General features: G+C 42.7%; 1 protein-coding gene across 1 annotated transcript in view; it reads left to right on the forward strand.

Moving 5' to 3' along the window:
• The first annotated feature begins 1,336 nt into the window (after positions 1-1,336).
• Positions 1,337-13,454, forward strand: part of ARSJ (arylsulfatase family member J) — a 50,710-nt gene continuing 38,592 nt past the window's right edge. Inside the window, exon 1 of the mRNA XM_048304372.1 lies at positions 1,337-1,437. Coding sequence (XP_048160329.1) covers positions 1,352-1,437 — 86 coding nt within the window. The 5' untranslated portion in view covers positions 1,337-1,351. The remainder of the gene's footprint in view (positions 1,438-13,454) is intronic.

Genomic DNA, 13,454 nt, shown 5'->3' on the forward strand with positions numbered 1-13,454 from the left:
GAATGACCTCATCCAGAAGAAATCCGAGTGCCATATGTTCCCTTTGGCCTGCATTTGATACCATAAAGACTCTTAAGATACATGCAAGGAAGAGAGGGGGTGGCTTCTCTTTTTTAGAGGAAGAAACATGTAACGAAGTAGCTGTAAATCTGCGTCTTGGTTTGTTCACGCTACTTTTAATCAGCTCCAGAGGTTTCCTCAGATGTAAAATGTAACAATTTTAGCTGGAAAAAGGGATGTATCCTATAGCAACAGCTTACTGTTTTCCAGTACTGTTCTCCAACCACAGACCATCTTATACATAGCAAGCAAAGACCAAGGCAGAGTTGTCTTTTGATAAGCCTGGAAAACAGTGGCAAAACAGATTCCCACAATATTGGGAGATTTGGTTAAAGTTTTTCCACTGATTTTGCAATCACCCTTAATGAGTTATAGGAATATAATTTGTGATGTAATTTTTTTCTCCTTTGAGTTTAAATCCAACTACTGTTAAAACAATGATAAGTGGAATTCAACTTTGGTTCCAAAATATTTCTGTAATATGGGAAAGGCCTCTGTTCCCATTCCCTTTTTAAAATGAAATGGCTTATTCAGAAGCAGTGCTGCTGAGGGGCTTCTACCCAGAACACATCAACACTTAATTAAATTACGGTGCTATCTGAGGAAAGAGGTGCAGCAATGTCAGCGGCTGGCAGCTGGATTTGCACACACGGATTTCTCCGAGGTGAGCCCCTGGTTTCACAATGCCCGGAGTCTGGCAGCACTTGGATTTCATGGCACTGTGCCCTGGGCGCTGCAGCTCTGTGCTCCCAGCTTGTGCCAACACAATCTCATTTGTCTGCAGGCTCTTCTGTGATCCAGCTGGGCTGATGCGACTTGCAAAATCCGCGGTCTCTCTCCTCGAAGGCTTTCCAGAGACATTTCCCAGCGCAGCCTTTCGACGTGTCCCGGAAAAGGTGCCCTGGAGCCCGTAGTCACAAACACGGTCCAGGAGGAAAGCCGGGAGGTGTTGCTAGCCCCCTTTGTAACGCGAAACTGCGGCCGGGCTACACGGCTGCGATGCCGCGGGGTGAGGGCGCCCGACGCGGCCCCGGCGGTCCGTGGGGGCGATCCCCGCCCGGGCTATGGCGATGCCGCTCCGGGGGACGGCGTGGGGGCCCCGCGGGGACGGGACGGGCGCTCCTGGGGCACGACGGAAGTGGATGGAGGCGGACGGAGCCGCCGGGCCCGGCCCGCGGCCTAGGCCTCGGGGGCTGCGCCTCGTGGCGCCCCCGCGGTGCGGGAGGGCGGCCCCGGAGAGCCCACACGGTCTGAGGGGTGACGGCCCGTGGTGCCTGGTAACACCTGAGGCATGGAATTACGGGCTCTTCCTAGCAGCCCTTTTCCCATGAGATGTGCTCCTGGAATACAGCAGGATCCCATGTGCCCGCTGCAAACGTAAGTCTCTCTGGTTTTTGTGTTTTGGGATTGTTTTAACTCTGTGCTGGGCTTTAAGGAAGTTGCTTTGGCAGATAAATGGAAAACAACACAATGGTAGCGTTGTTGTCGAAGGATTAAGGATTCCCTGCACGGTTGGAATGCGCACACGCTGTAAAAGGATTAAGGATTGGCTTCACAGCTCTTTGGCTGCCAGAGCTCAAGGAGCATTTGGACAAGGCTCTGAGGCACTGGGTGTGACTCTTAGGGGTGTCCTGTGCAGAGCCAGGACTTGGCCTCGATGATCCTGATGGATCATCCCTTCCCACTCCGCATATTCTGTGATTCTGCACGTGCTGTAAATGGCGTTGTGCCACTTCACTAGGGCAGATTTTATACCATGTCCTATCATGGAACTTAGCTGTCATTGTTCCTTTAAAAAAATCCAGCCCACAATACAAACGCTGTTCTCTATTTTATCTTGGGATGTGCCAAGACTTGCACTAGTGTAGTAACTGAATGTTTTCTTTGAATTTACTGCCTCGTTTCCGTTGTTCCTTGGTGGTAGGTACTAGAATGATGATACGACAGTGTTTTTCACAAAGATTTTAGGTTGGCGTGGGGTGGTAATAAGTGGAGATGAAGTAATTAAAGGCTTAACACGATATGATCAAAGGTAACTCTCAAATAGAATCCATGGGTGTGCCCAATTTAGACTTCTGGGCAGGTGATGTTGGCCGAGGGCTACCTGGATTGCATTCCCTCCCCTGCACGGGCAGTCAAGCTGCTCTGTAATTGAAAGGCAGGGGACAAAAGGAAAGTGAGCATAGGAGGAGGGAAAGGTCACTTGCCTTCACCTTGAAACCACTCATTCTCTCCAGATCCTTTCTGCAAAGGAATCACAGGCATTGAAGTGATCTCAGTTTAAATAAGGTCTTCAATAAGTACTTGGGCTTAAAGATTCTTTATCTCCCCCCCGCCCCATCCCCCTTAAAGTATATGTATTCTCATTCTGGGAGGCGGTTGAGCTTAATTTTTAAAATGGTTTTGGTATTTTATTGAAAAAATGGATTTTTAATATGTGGAGTTTTCTCTATCTTGTTTTGAAATTGTTTTGTCATAGGAAAGAAATGAAAACCTAATTCATACATTTTAAAAATAAGAGCATCTCTGATCATTTTTAATAAGGTTTCTAAATTCATTCTTTTTCTCCTGAGAGAGAACAACCTATTCAAAATTCTTGTCATTTGTTGCATAAAAAATTCCTCTGAAGCACTGTAACAATTTGGATAAGCAACCAGAGCTGCCCTTTGGATTCACTTTGCGCTGACAACTCTCTTCTCAGTTCCTAGGAAAAAAATACCATCGTGTTTCCCTACCAATTTCAGATCATGCTGAAGCAGTGTAGTCATACGGTACCTTGATGTGTGTTCTCACCGCTGCACTTCTCACACCCATATTTCAGACGGTCTGGAATGAAAGAAATCCAGGGAGGATCTCCTCAAAGGCTGCTTTGCAAAGAGCCTTCACATACTCAGCCTAATAAGGTTTTCCATAACAGAGTACATGTGGTGTTTGTGGATGTACTTTGAGTTGTATATTTAGTAATTTCTGTTCCTCCCAAACACTCATCATGAATCAACAGGTAGAGGCCCAAACTTCCTCATGGCTCATGGGGAAAATAACTGCAGATATGAAGTGATTGCTGTAGTCTCTGTTCCAGACTCACTTTCCAGCAGTCTCTTTCATTAAGTGTGCTTTGAAACTTTCATTTGAGCCCAGTTGTAGTTTCACACAGAATGGGACTGGCTGAACCACCCATTCTCTTTTCTTTCTTTATCCCTCAAGAAAGCAGTGTAATCCCTAGAAAATTTGTTAAAAGGAAAGGGCAGTTGGGTCCTAAGTGGCCAAGACCCCTTTTCCCAGATGGAAGTGAGGGTTCAGAAAACACTGCTTGGGAAGTACCTTGGAGATTCAGAACAATTCCATGACACTGTGGTTGTGTCAGAGTACTAGGGCAACTCTAATAAAAAAGAGATGATCCCTCTGGAAAAAATCTCCTCTAGGCCGGGGTGCCTGTGCTGCAGCACACCCATGATAAACTGCAGGATTTGAGGATCACTGAGCCCATGGGTCTCACACAGCATACTAAACATACATTAAAAGTGTGACACGGAGGAGGCAGTGCTCGGCCTTGATGAATTCGGTCTATTCCGCTTTCTTCGGCTGGCCCTTGAACATGGAAGGCAATTCCTTGTGTTTCCAGAGGAATCCCCAAACAGTTTTTAACAAATAGCAGTACCAACCACGACCACTAATTTTTTCTCCAAAGGCTCAGAAAACTCTGCAATTCTATATTCATTTACTAATTCATTTGGCAAACTAAAAGGCTCTTATGTTTCCAGAAATTGAACTGTATAGGCTCAAAACCTCCTTACCTTTATAATTGATCCTTGTGTAGTCATTAAACCTTCCACATGTTTGGGAGGGGAGGGGGAGTTTAGCAGTATCTGTGTGAACAAAATTATTCACAAGGTGCCTCTTAGTAGCTTGTACTGTTGTAGTACCTAATAGCTCTCCATCATATGAGACATCTGTACAGAGCTCAGAAGTGCACCCCTAAGCCCCAGCCCAGCTTTTTTCAACCACGTCCTTCCTTCAGTAGCATGGGCTGGAGAAATTGTAAAGGGATAGAGGAAAACAGGAGAAACATGCCTGCTTCATAAAGTGAACTACTCCCTTTGCACTTTTTTTTACATTCCTTGCTTTCTCACCTTTGCCAAATATGGTCTCCAAGCCTGTGACTGTGTTTGGAAAAGCAGAAGGAGATTGTGCTCTGAAAGGGTTTGGGTCTGCTAGAAAAGAGAATTAGAAGGATAAGGCTGATGGTACCCCATATGCACTTTTGATTGTGTTCTACAACTTTGTATCCATGAAGAAGCAGAGGAAAGAGTGACCTGGCCTGTTTTAATTCAGCAGCACCAGTTGGATCCTTACTGGTTGGATCTTTTTGCCTATTACTTGCTTTCCTTTTTATCAAACCGTTTTCTGAGAGCCCTTTATTGCTTAGTGAGTGCATTGCGGCTGCCATTAATTTTGGTGATTGAAACACAGATTCTGCAATTTGTTTTTACCTCATGTTTTTCTGTATCGTGTAATGACACTTGTGGACCCATTCCTAACCCGTCAGCAATTCCGTGGTGACCCTAAAGAGGCACGATTTCCACTTCTGTCAAAAACCATCTGTGTGTTGTACTTGCCTCACATGAGCAGCGGGGCTGTTTATGGTAGGAATTTTGAGTGTGAATGACAGCGTGTGCAGGATCAGGGCCACAGTCAGTGTGGGGTAAAGCAGATGGTGCAGAACACAGCTCTGGTTTCATTCCACTCCCAGGTACTGTGAGGAGCCAGCAGGGAGAAGGTGTTTCCAAATTCCTGGAGGCAGCACTCACATAGTGTGAAAATCCTGATTATGCTGACAGACTTACCCCGGGCTTACATCTGTACTGAATTACACAAACTCCCCATGTTTCTGCAAATCACAACTGTGTTTTCTGATTGCTGCAGTATTTCTGCTTCCCTCTCTGTAGATGGGACAGCAGAGAGGTTGCATGGGTGGGTTATATTCCAGATAGGCTGTCAGGGGTTTCTTCCATGCCTCTAAGAATTCCTACAGAATTGCATGTTTAGCATTTAGAGCTTGTGTTAATGATGGCTATAAAGTTGTTTGTCTTCATGGAGTTAGATATATCCATAGGGCATTTTCCAGCTCAGCTATGCTGAGGCAATAAAGCAAATTCTGCTGGCATTACTCACCACAGTAATTTCCAAATAATTAGTCATCCTAGGAAATAGATGTGTGATATGTCCCAGTCATAAACTGCATGATGTGAGCTATGGACCTAAAACACGGCAGCTGCTTGGGAAATGCAAAACCAGAAATCAAATTGCTCAAGTTCAGTAAGGAGCCAGCTTCACACTTGCCTGTTCTCAAATCCTCCTGTGGAGCTTTTTTTCTACTTCTAAAGTTAGGAAACTCCAGTTCTTTTCTTAGACCTTGCTTAAGTGAATTTCCGAATTTTTCACTTAAAATTGCTTATATGTTGCTGAGAAGCCCTAATGAATATGCACGCTTGTTTTATATTGCCTCTCTTTACAAAGAGGAGTATCAATTGACACTGATGTTGATATTGGTTGGCTTAAAAGCAGGAACCCCCCCCATTCCGCCCCCAGTTTTACCTTTTGGCTGATGTTCTTCTATCCTGGCATTAAAAACTTCCCAGGGTGTAATTCATCCTGGTAAAGTGTTGTACATAGTGCTCACAGTGTTTAGTGAATGTTATACATGGAGGAAATTTACTGTTGGAAAATAAATCATCCTGGACTGATTCCAAAAGTGTTCAGCAAGTGTGTGTGTGTGCGTGTGAGTCTGTTTGTGCTTGGGTTTTGCCTGTGTGCATTTGGATTTTGTATCCATAAACTGGTGCTCAATTTCCATAGAAACAGCAATATTCATAATATTCTAAAATCGGTTCAGTACATGGTATTGCAGCAATTTGCATCAGTGCTCTATTACATTTTCTCCCTGGAGAATTTCTAAAATATATAAATATGTCCTTAAGGAGATCTCTGTGATCAGTGGAACAACAAAGGAAGGCGACAGATTGCTCGAAGCACAGTGTGTCATGCAGTAATTTCCAGCGGGCTAATCATATTAACAGAGAAAATACTGGTGCCAGTTTTACTTTAACTAGTAAAGTTTTATTGAGTGCTACTGTCCCTAGCTGCTGCCCTTAACTTCATCTGATTACGAAACCATCTACAGTTTGGAACTGGTTTTATAGCTCACCCTTCTTATAGGGGAACAGCTGGCAAAAAGAAAAACCATTAAATACCAACACTTAAAATACAAAAAGTGGAAAAAAAGATCATAAATATAAAATGAAAATATTGGTTTTCTTAAATCTCTGGTAATGACCTCACTGGGCTTTCCAAAATGCAAAGTAATCTGGATCTCTGAGGCTCCCCTGAGTGTTATGAAAGTCAGTGGAATAACATGGCCTCGGTGAAATCCCACAGGGAAAACCTTTTTTCTAGTTGATCCTGTCCTAGACCCAATCAACGATAAATTGGGTTGAAGGGAGATCCCCCAAAAATAATCCTCCTCTGTGCTTTTCCTGTGCTTCAGGACAGAGCTATTCCTGAGGTGTAAGTGGCTGCGACCCAGAAAACATTTGAGGATCTCAGTTTTATGCTGTTGCCAGACCAAACCTTGAAAGATTCCTTCCAAGGCAAAGCCAAGCACTCCCTGTCCCTAGCACACCGCTTTCTGTACCAGGGTGGTTTTGGATTGGCACTTCGTTGTATTGGGCAAATTTCAGCGTTCCGGGAGCCTGATTGGTGACTCGTGTCCCTTTGCAGGGTATAGAAGTGACTCCAAGAGAACTTGGCAGCCAGTATTTGGGGTCCTGGCACTTCAAGTTAAAAAGTGACCTCACGGGGAGTTTAGTCCATTTTAACATTCCTGCAGCTACCTCAGAATGCATTTTCTTGTCCATCCCTACAGCTCTCTGTGTGTGATGTGTTGGAATTTTGTGGTTCAATGGTCTGTGGCAACCAATAGGTGAAGAGAAAGTCCTGTAGTTTGGGAATCATTGGAGTTCCATATGCAAACCTTGAGCAATGTATGTTGAGTGATATGAGTCTCCACCGACCATATATTACTTGTTTCTGTGAGCTGGTTCCAACCTCGCACACTTAAATCTTTTTAACCCCAAAATTTTACCCAAGGGACTCTTTCTCTGACTGTTATGCTGTGCATTGGAAACAGTAGACCGGGATCAAGGCTCTGGATCAAAGTCTGATCAGCACAATACCTTCCGCTTGAGAGTTAATACACCCACAGTATTAGTCATAAAAGATGGAAAGGAACCAAGTTTCCTGTTCCATGTCTCCAGGCATATCCAAGTTACTGTATCCTTGGAGTGAGGACTATGGGATATTTGTTTGGTGTATTTGAAATGAGCCATCTAGGAACAGAACTGTGGATTTGATCTGTATTGCTAGTAATTGTGAGAGCTCTGCTGTAACCAGAGGTTGACATGATTTGCTGTAAACCAAAGAAAGGAAATTAATGTCTTCATCAGGATGGTTGAAATCACACAAGAGAGAAACTGGAGTTAGTTGCAAGCAAGGTCATCCTGGAAGAGACCTCCTAGGTTTTTGGCTCCAGGTTTCTGCCATAGCAGGGAATTGCCTTCTCAAGCCCCATTTACACAGTTGCCAAGCCCATCTTTAATCAGTGACAGCCTCAGCATTAAGCAAACACAGGCCCCTTTGATTTTCAGAAAGCAACTTGTGTGGTTTGCCTCTGCACAGACTCTGATTTTTACAGATGAGCTCAAGCATCCAAATAATAACTTTAGGAATAAATTTTAATCTATGCATTCTGCTAGTAAAATCAAAATCTATAAATGATGTTCAATTAATCCATGTTTATGGTTTACCTTTTTCAGCTCAGTCAGAGGTCACTTAGTGAATTACACAGCATTTCTACTTCTTCCATGATTATTCTAAACCTGATATTTTGCTTCTGTGTAAAGTAGGTGTGTCCCTTTTTATCATTAATGTTGGCTAACATTTGGATGTTGCCTCTGATAAGGGTGAAATACAGCTAAATACATACAATACAGCTGCTGGGCTGCTGGCTTTAACAATTTTATCACCATTTGAAAATTTACTTATGGGCTCGAACCTGAGTGTGAGAGGCAAATGAAACATGACTTGAGATTATTTGTGGTAAAAATGTGGGAGTGTTCTTGCTTTTTTCCCTTAAAAAATGAAAGGAAAATGCATTAAAACCTCAAAATTCAGAAGAGATAGAGGATCCAAAATGTATTAAACAAAAATGTTTTTAAAAATCCCATGGGAATGAGGTGCCTGATCCATGATCTGAAGATACAGAGCTTTGGCAATCTTATAAATGCTCATGAATACATTTATAATTGTTTACTTTGAGGCAATATTAGAAGGAATTTCCTATAACAGTAGAAAAGAGCTTGTATTTTATATCTCTTCACCCAAACCAAAAGATGGATACAGCTTACTTATAAATAATCATTGCTGCATGTCGAAAAAAAGGGTGACACATTCCTTCTCGATTCTTGTATTTAACACAGTTCTGTTGCACAAAATACAATTTAGGCTTTTATTTTATGACAATTGAAACAGTGAAAGTTTAGACCATACATGTTGTTACTGTATGTTACTGTATTACCCAGAATTCTGATTGTTTATGGTAGCAGGAGTTCCGTGGGTGAAAGAAGCTGTGAAATAAAGAACATCGACAATTCACAGATACAACTATTGTTTTATCCATCATATATGTATATAAAAAAGTATTGACCTGTTACAGTGCAGATACTGCAACACGCATATCGAACAACGAGGCCCGTGGAAAAGAGACAGATATGGACGGATTCTTGATGGATGTTTCAGTGATGTTTATTTCTCCAGCCGCATGGCTGGGGCTCTGCCGAGGAACTGAGGCAATCACGGGACCCGAGGGTCCTTCCCGCGCAGGGAAACACAAACCAACCAGTGGGGAACGAGGCTGAGCAGGGGCAGGGAAACCTCGTGTCTGTCCCCTCAGGGCCCCTCTGCCAGGACCACATGGCAGGGGGAGGGCCCCAACATTGGCCCACCAGCAGCTGCAAATTACTTCAGCTTTAAGAGTAGATTTTGCCAAATACATGCGCTTAAAGTCCATTTTCAGGGAAGAAATGTAACCTGAGGATCAAATAACTCGAGGCTTTTGTAGACTGATACAGAAACTGCTGACACCCAGTTGAGGAAATTAGTTTCTCAGGGCTTTTTCCTCTCTTGTGTTTCTTTTTTACTGCTGAATGTGGTGATAGTTTCTATTTCACAGCATTTATAAGGCCTAGCACTGGGGTATGGAGGAAACGAAAGTAGTAGAACTTCCTCTAAGTTGAGGCAATTGTTTTAGCAACTGCAGAATTGTGATGCTACAGTAGCTGCTATCATTCCAAGAGCATTCCATAGCTCGTTAGAGCTCCACAGCTACATGTCCATGATGTTCCATGGACATCAACAGATCTTACTTCAACCACCCCTTAGTTAAAACGTGTTCGTCTTACCTGTAGGCACTGTGCAATAGTGTGCCTTTAGTTGCACACTCCACAGGAAGTTGTTTTTCCAGGATTGGGTTTGGGAAGGTACCTGGAGCTGTCAGTACCCTTACACCTGCTTGCACAGGGTATTCACACAACATTTAATGCCTGTAGCCTGTGGCACAACTCAGAGATTTATTGTGAACTCTTAGGAAACAGCAAAGAAAGAGGAGCAGCCTGTTCTGCCTTGAGCACTTCCAGAAGAAAAGGCAACATTTGCTCTCTAGAAGCACAGAGGGACCTCTAACAACACGTTCTTTGAACGCTCTGCCCGTGCCTTTTCCTGCACTGGGAGAGGGATTTGCTTCCTGACGCAACGTGCAATGCCGCAAAACTCCTAAGGCAGCATAAAAGTATTACTGTTCAGTGTCTGAAGAGATTTGTCCCTGGTGGAGTTGAGCTTAATGATACTGTCAGTAGTCCAGAGCTGGCAGTGCAGGGCCTGCACGGGTAATTCATCCCGAACGGGAAGGCAAGGAGACAGGAGGTTTTCATTTCAGCGTGGGGAAGGAAACACAAACCCACCTGGGAGAGTAGCTTGGTTTTATTGCACAGCTCTGTCTGTCTAAAGTCCTCTCGCAGAAGCTGAGCCTTGTGCTTGGAAAAGGGATGGAGGAATGTGGAATTCTGAGAATGGATAAGAACTGATGGGTGCTGAGGCAGGATAAGAGAGTGCGGATGAATCCCAGCTTAGTTGTTACAGGCGAGCAAAGCTTTACTTTGGTAATCTTCTGAAAGAGGATTCAAGTTTCCTTGTTGCTCACAGTGTTTGGTTACTGGTGGAGATGTTTCACAGGGTTTGTGTCTAATTGAAAAGACAGCCTGATCCGAGCCACTGAACATGCCTGACAGGAATTCGGAAGAGGGAATCGCTGGGGCTTCATCCACAAGCCCAGGACGGTGCTGGGGCTGTTAATCCAAGCAGCGATTTGTGTGATGTTACCAGAGCAGAACGCTGGAAAGGGTTCTCAGAAAATTCTTAATTCATTACGTGTTCAGTTTGGGAGGCAGGGGATGGTATGTTTTCAGAAATCCTGGCACTCATCCAGGCCCAGCTGAAATCCCATCTAACGTATGGAGCTGCTGACTTTTAGAATGCTCACACATTCCCAGAGGAAGTGAGAGAAATGCTCTACCTACAGAATTTCGGCTCCTTGCTATTACTTACACTGCAACAGTGCCCTGAGGCTCTGATTTGCATAACATACTCCTATACAATGTTTTGGCTGGGATTTATCACCCTCTGTGGAATCAGAGAGGTTTTATGGTTTTTAATTACTAATTGACCTTAATCAGCAGTTTTTGGTTGTTCTGGTGTTCAGAACACGCTGCTGCCTACGTTTTACATTTCTATGATTCAGTGTGCCACTGAATTCCATTCTGGGCAGCTTTTGCAGTAGATTTTGATAAATGCATTCTTCTTCCTCCTTACCTCTTGGTTCCTAAGCAACACATTTTTTGCCAGGTTAGTTATCCCTTTACCTGGTGCTTTATGGTGCAAAGTAGACAGTAGTTTTGCTGAGCACTGTAAGTGATTTTAGTGTATCATGGGGTTTTTTAAAGATTGTAAAATTGGTTAATTGTCATTTACATGTGTAGCTGCTCTATTAATTTTGGAAGAATTGATGATTTCATCCTAGATCCTAGAAAAAAGTGCCTGCGGCAGAAAAAGGCACGTGCAGCCATTATCCACAAGCAATAGGCTTGGCAGCAGAATGCAAGAGAAGAGCTTTATTAGACAGTAACTCCTGTCCATCGAGGAATCTCTTTCCAGCAGGCTGCAAATAGGGGGCTCACAAGGCTGTATCTGCACAGCAGCTTTAATGAAGTTTATCTTATCTGTAGATTAAGAGGTCATTTCTACCAAAGACCTTTCTAAGGGATGATAGAACCTCATTCATAAAAATGGGAATAATAAAGAGAGAAATTTCACCCCCCCAACAATATACATTCTCATACTCATAGTAAATAGCATTTCTTTAGAAATACACTGTGTTCACACATGCTTAGATAGTTTACCAAACTTGCATGAAGTATTGCTTGATTTAAATATCAAAAAAGAGATTTATAGCACACTTCTCCTTAAAAGCCTTGTGGTTCCTTTGTTGTTGTTTTTTTTAATCTCTTCTATCATATTCTATCTCTTAATGCGCGTTTGGTTATGTGTGTAAGCAGAGAGTTTAGAGTTGGGTGAGGAATGCAAATAGTTGCCTCATGGACTGGACAGTATCAGCCTCAGACTATTTTACTAGAAGTAAAATACGGAAGTTTCAGTGATTGTGGTTAACAACTGGAATAGTGAATCAGGGTCTATAATCATAACTTTTAAATGTAGTCTGGGTTAATTTCTAAAACATTTCCCCCCATGTTTATAAGAGCATTATTTCAAGGATGTTCTGTAGTCTCTATGGCATGAGCTGCTACACAGATGGTAATGGTGGGCTCTTCCAGCTTTAAAATCTATAACTAAATCTAATTATTACCGTCTTCACTAAGAGCTGCTGTGATTGCTTTGAAAATCTCACTGTTAAACTCAACGTAAAGAAAGCAAATGAAAGTTCTTGCAGTATGCAGTTGTGAAAATCAAACATACTAGTGGGTTTAAAGCAAACCAAAGGCAGTATTTCTCACAGTGCATTAGCCAAACTGGCTATGAGATGAGAAATAGGAATAGGTTCGATAGAAAAACATATCATTTCCCTCCCAATTATTGATTGTGATACAATAAACTCAGGAAATCTCCAGCCTGCTGGGTGCTGGAAGGGACCCATTTCCCAGACAAGAGACATTTGTTATGGCTCCAGGCAGATAAGGAATATGCCAGATCAAGCTTTATTGCTTTTTCCAGTGCATGCAGGAGGAATGCAAGTTGGTGTTTCTCTGATTTGACTAGTTACTTCTGCTTTTGAGTTTAGTCCTCCTGTTTGGTTTCTGAGTGGCTCGGATTACTGAACCACATAGATGACATTTATGATCCATTACCTAACACTTTTCTGCAGCAATGACATTCTAGCAGTTAATAATTCTGAACAAGAAATGAGCTGAACAAAATGGCCCAGGCAAAGGTGAAGGAGTGAGGTGTTGGGGTGCGTTTGGGTTGGGATTTTTTTGTGGAGGTAAAGACTGGGTGTTTGGGGATTGTGCTTGTTGGGTTTTCTGTTGTTTTTAGGGTTTTTTTAATCTGAATCATGATAAGGTACAATTAGAATTTATTACCAAAGTAATCTCTGATATTGCAATCTGTAAAGTTCTGTATGCATGAAGCTTTTATTTGGTGTGTAGCAGTGAATCATCTAAATCTCATTTCTAGTATTTAACAACTATTTAAAACATCCTGAGCCTTACAAACACTTCATTAGCATTCTTCCTTCTAAGGACAAGCACCATTCCCAGTTTAAAGCATCCCTCTCCCTTAAAGCTTGCATTGGAAAGGCACAGCGTTTTGTCAGCTGTGCACCCATAACCTTGAAATCCAATATTCACAAGACCAAAAGAAATACTTAGAATTATATTTTGCTATAGTTGTACCCTTTTGACCAGTCTGTATTTTCAGCTTTATTGTTGCGTGGGATAAAAATTTCCTGTTGTGTGAATGCCTGGCAGTTGGTAGAACACTTGCAGCAGTCTGTGGTGTATCCCTCCTAATTTTTCTGAACAGAGAGAAAGGCTTTTCTTTCATTGTAAAACTTCAATAATTTTGAAAAGGTAATACATCTTGCATCCTGTTTAAACTTCCTAGATTTATGTTGCATTCATTATAAGCTCATGCCTTGCCCCACTTCTCTTGTTCTGGCCTTTTTAAGTACACTAGAGTGCAGTTTTAAACAAGAGTGCAAGTTTTAAACG

The sequence above is a fragment of the Corvus hawaiiensis genome, chromosome 5 (assembly GCF_020740725.1).
Source record: "Corvus hawaiiensis isolate bCorHaw1 chromosome 5, bCorHaw1.pri.cur, whole genome shotgun sequence".
In the NCBI taxonomy this organism is placed as follows: Eukaryota; Metazoa; Chordata; class Aves; order Passeriformes; family Corvidae; genus Corvus; species Corvus hawaiiensis.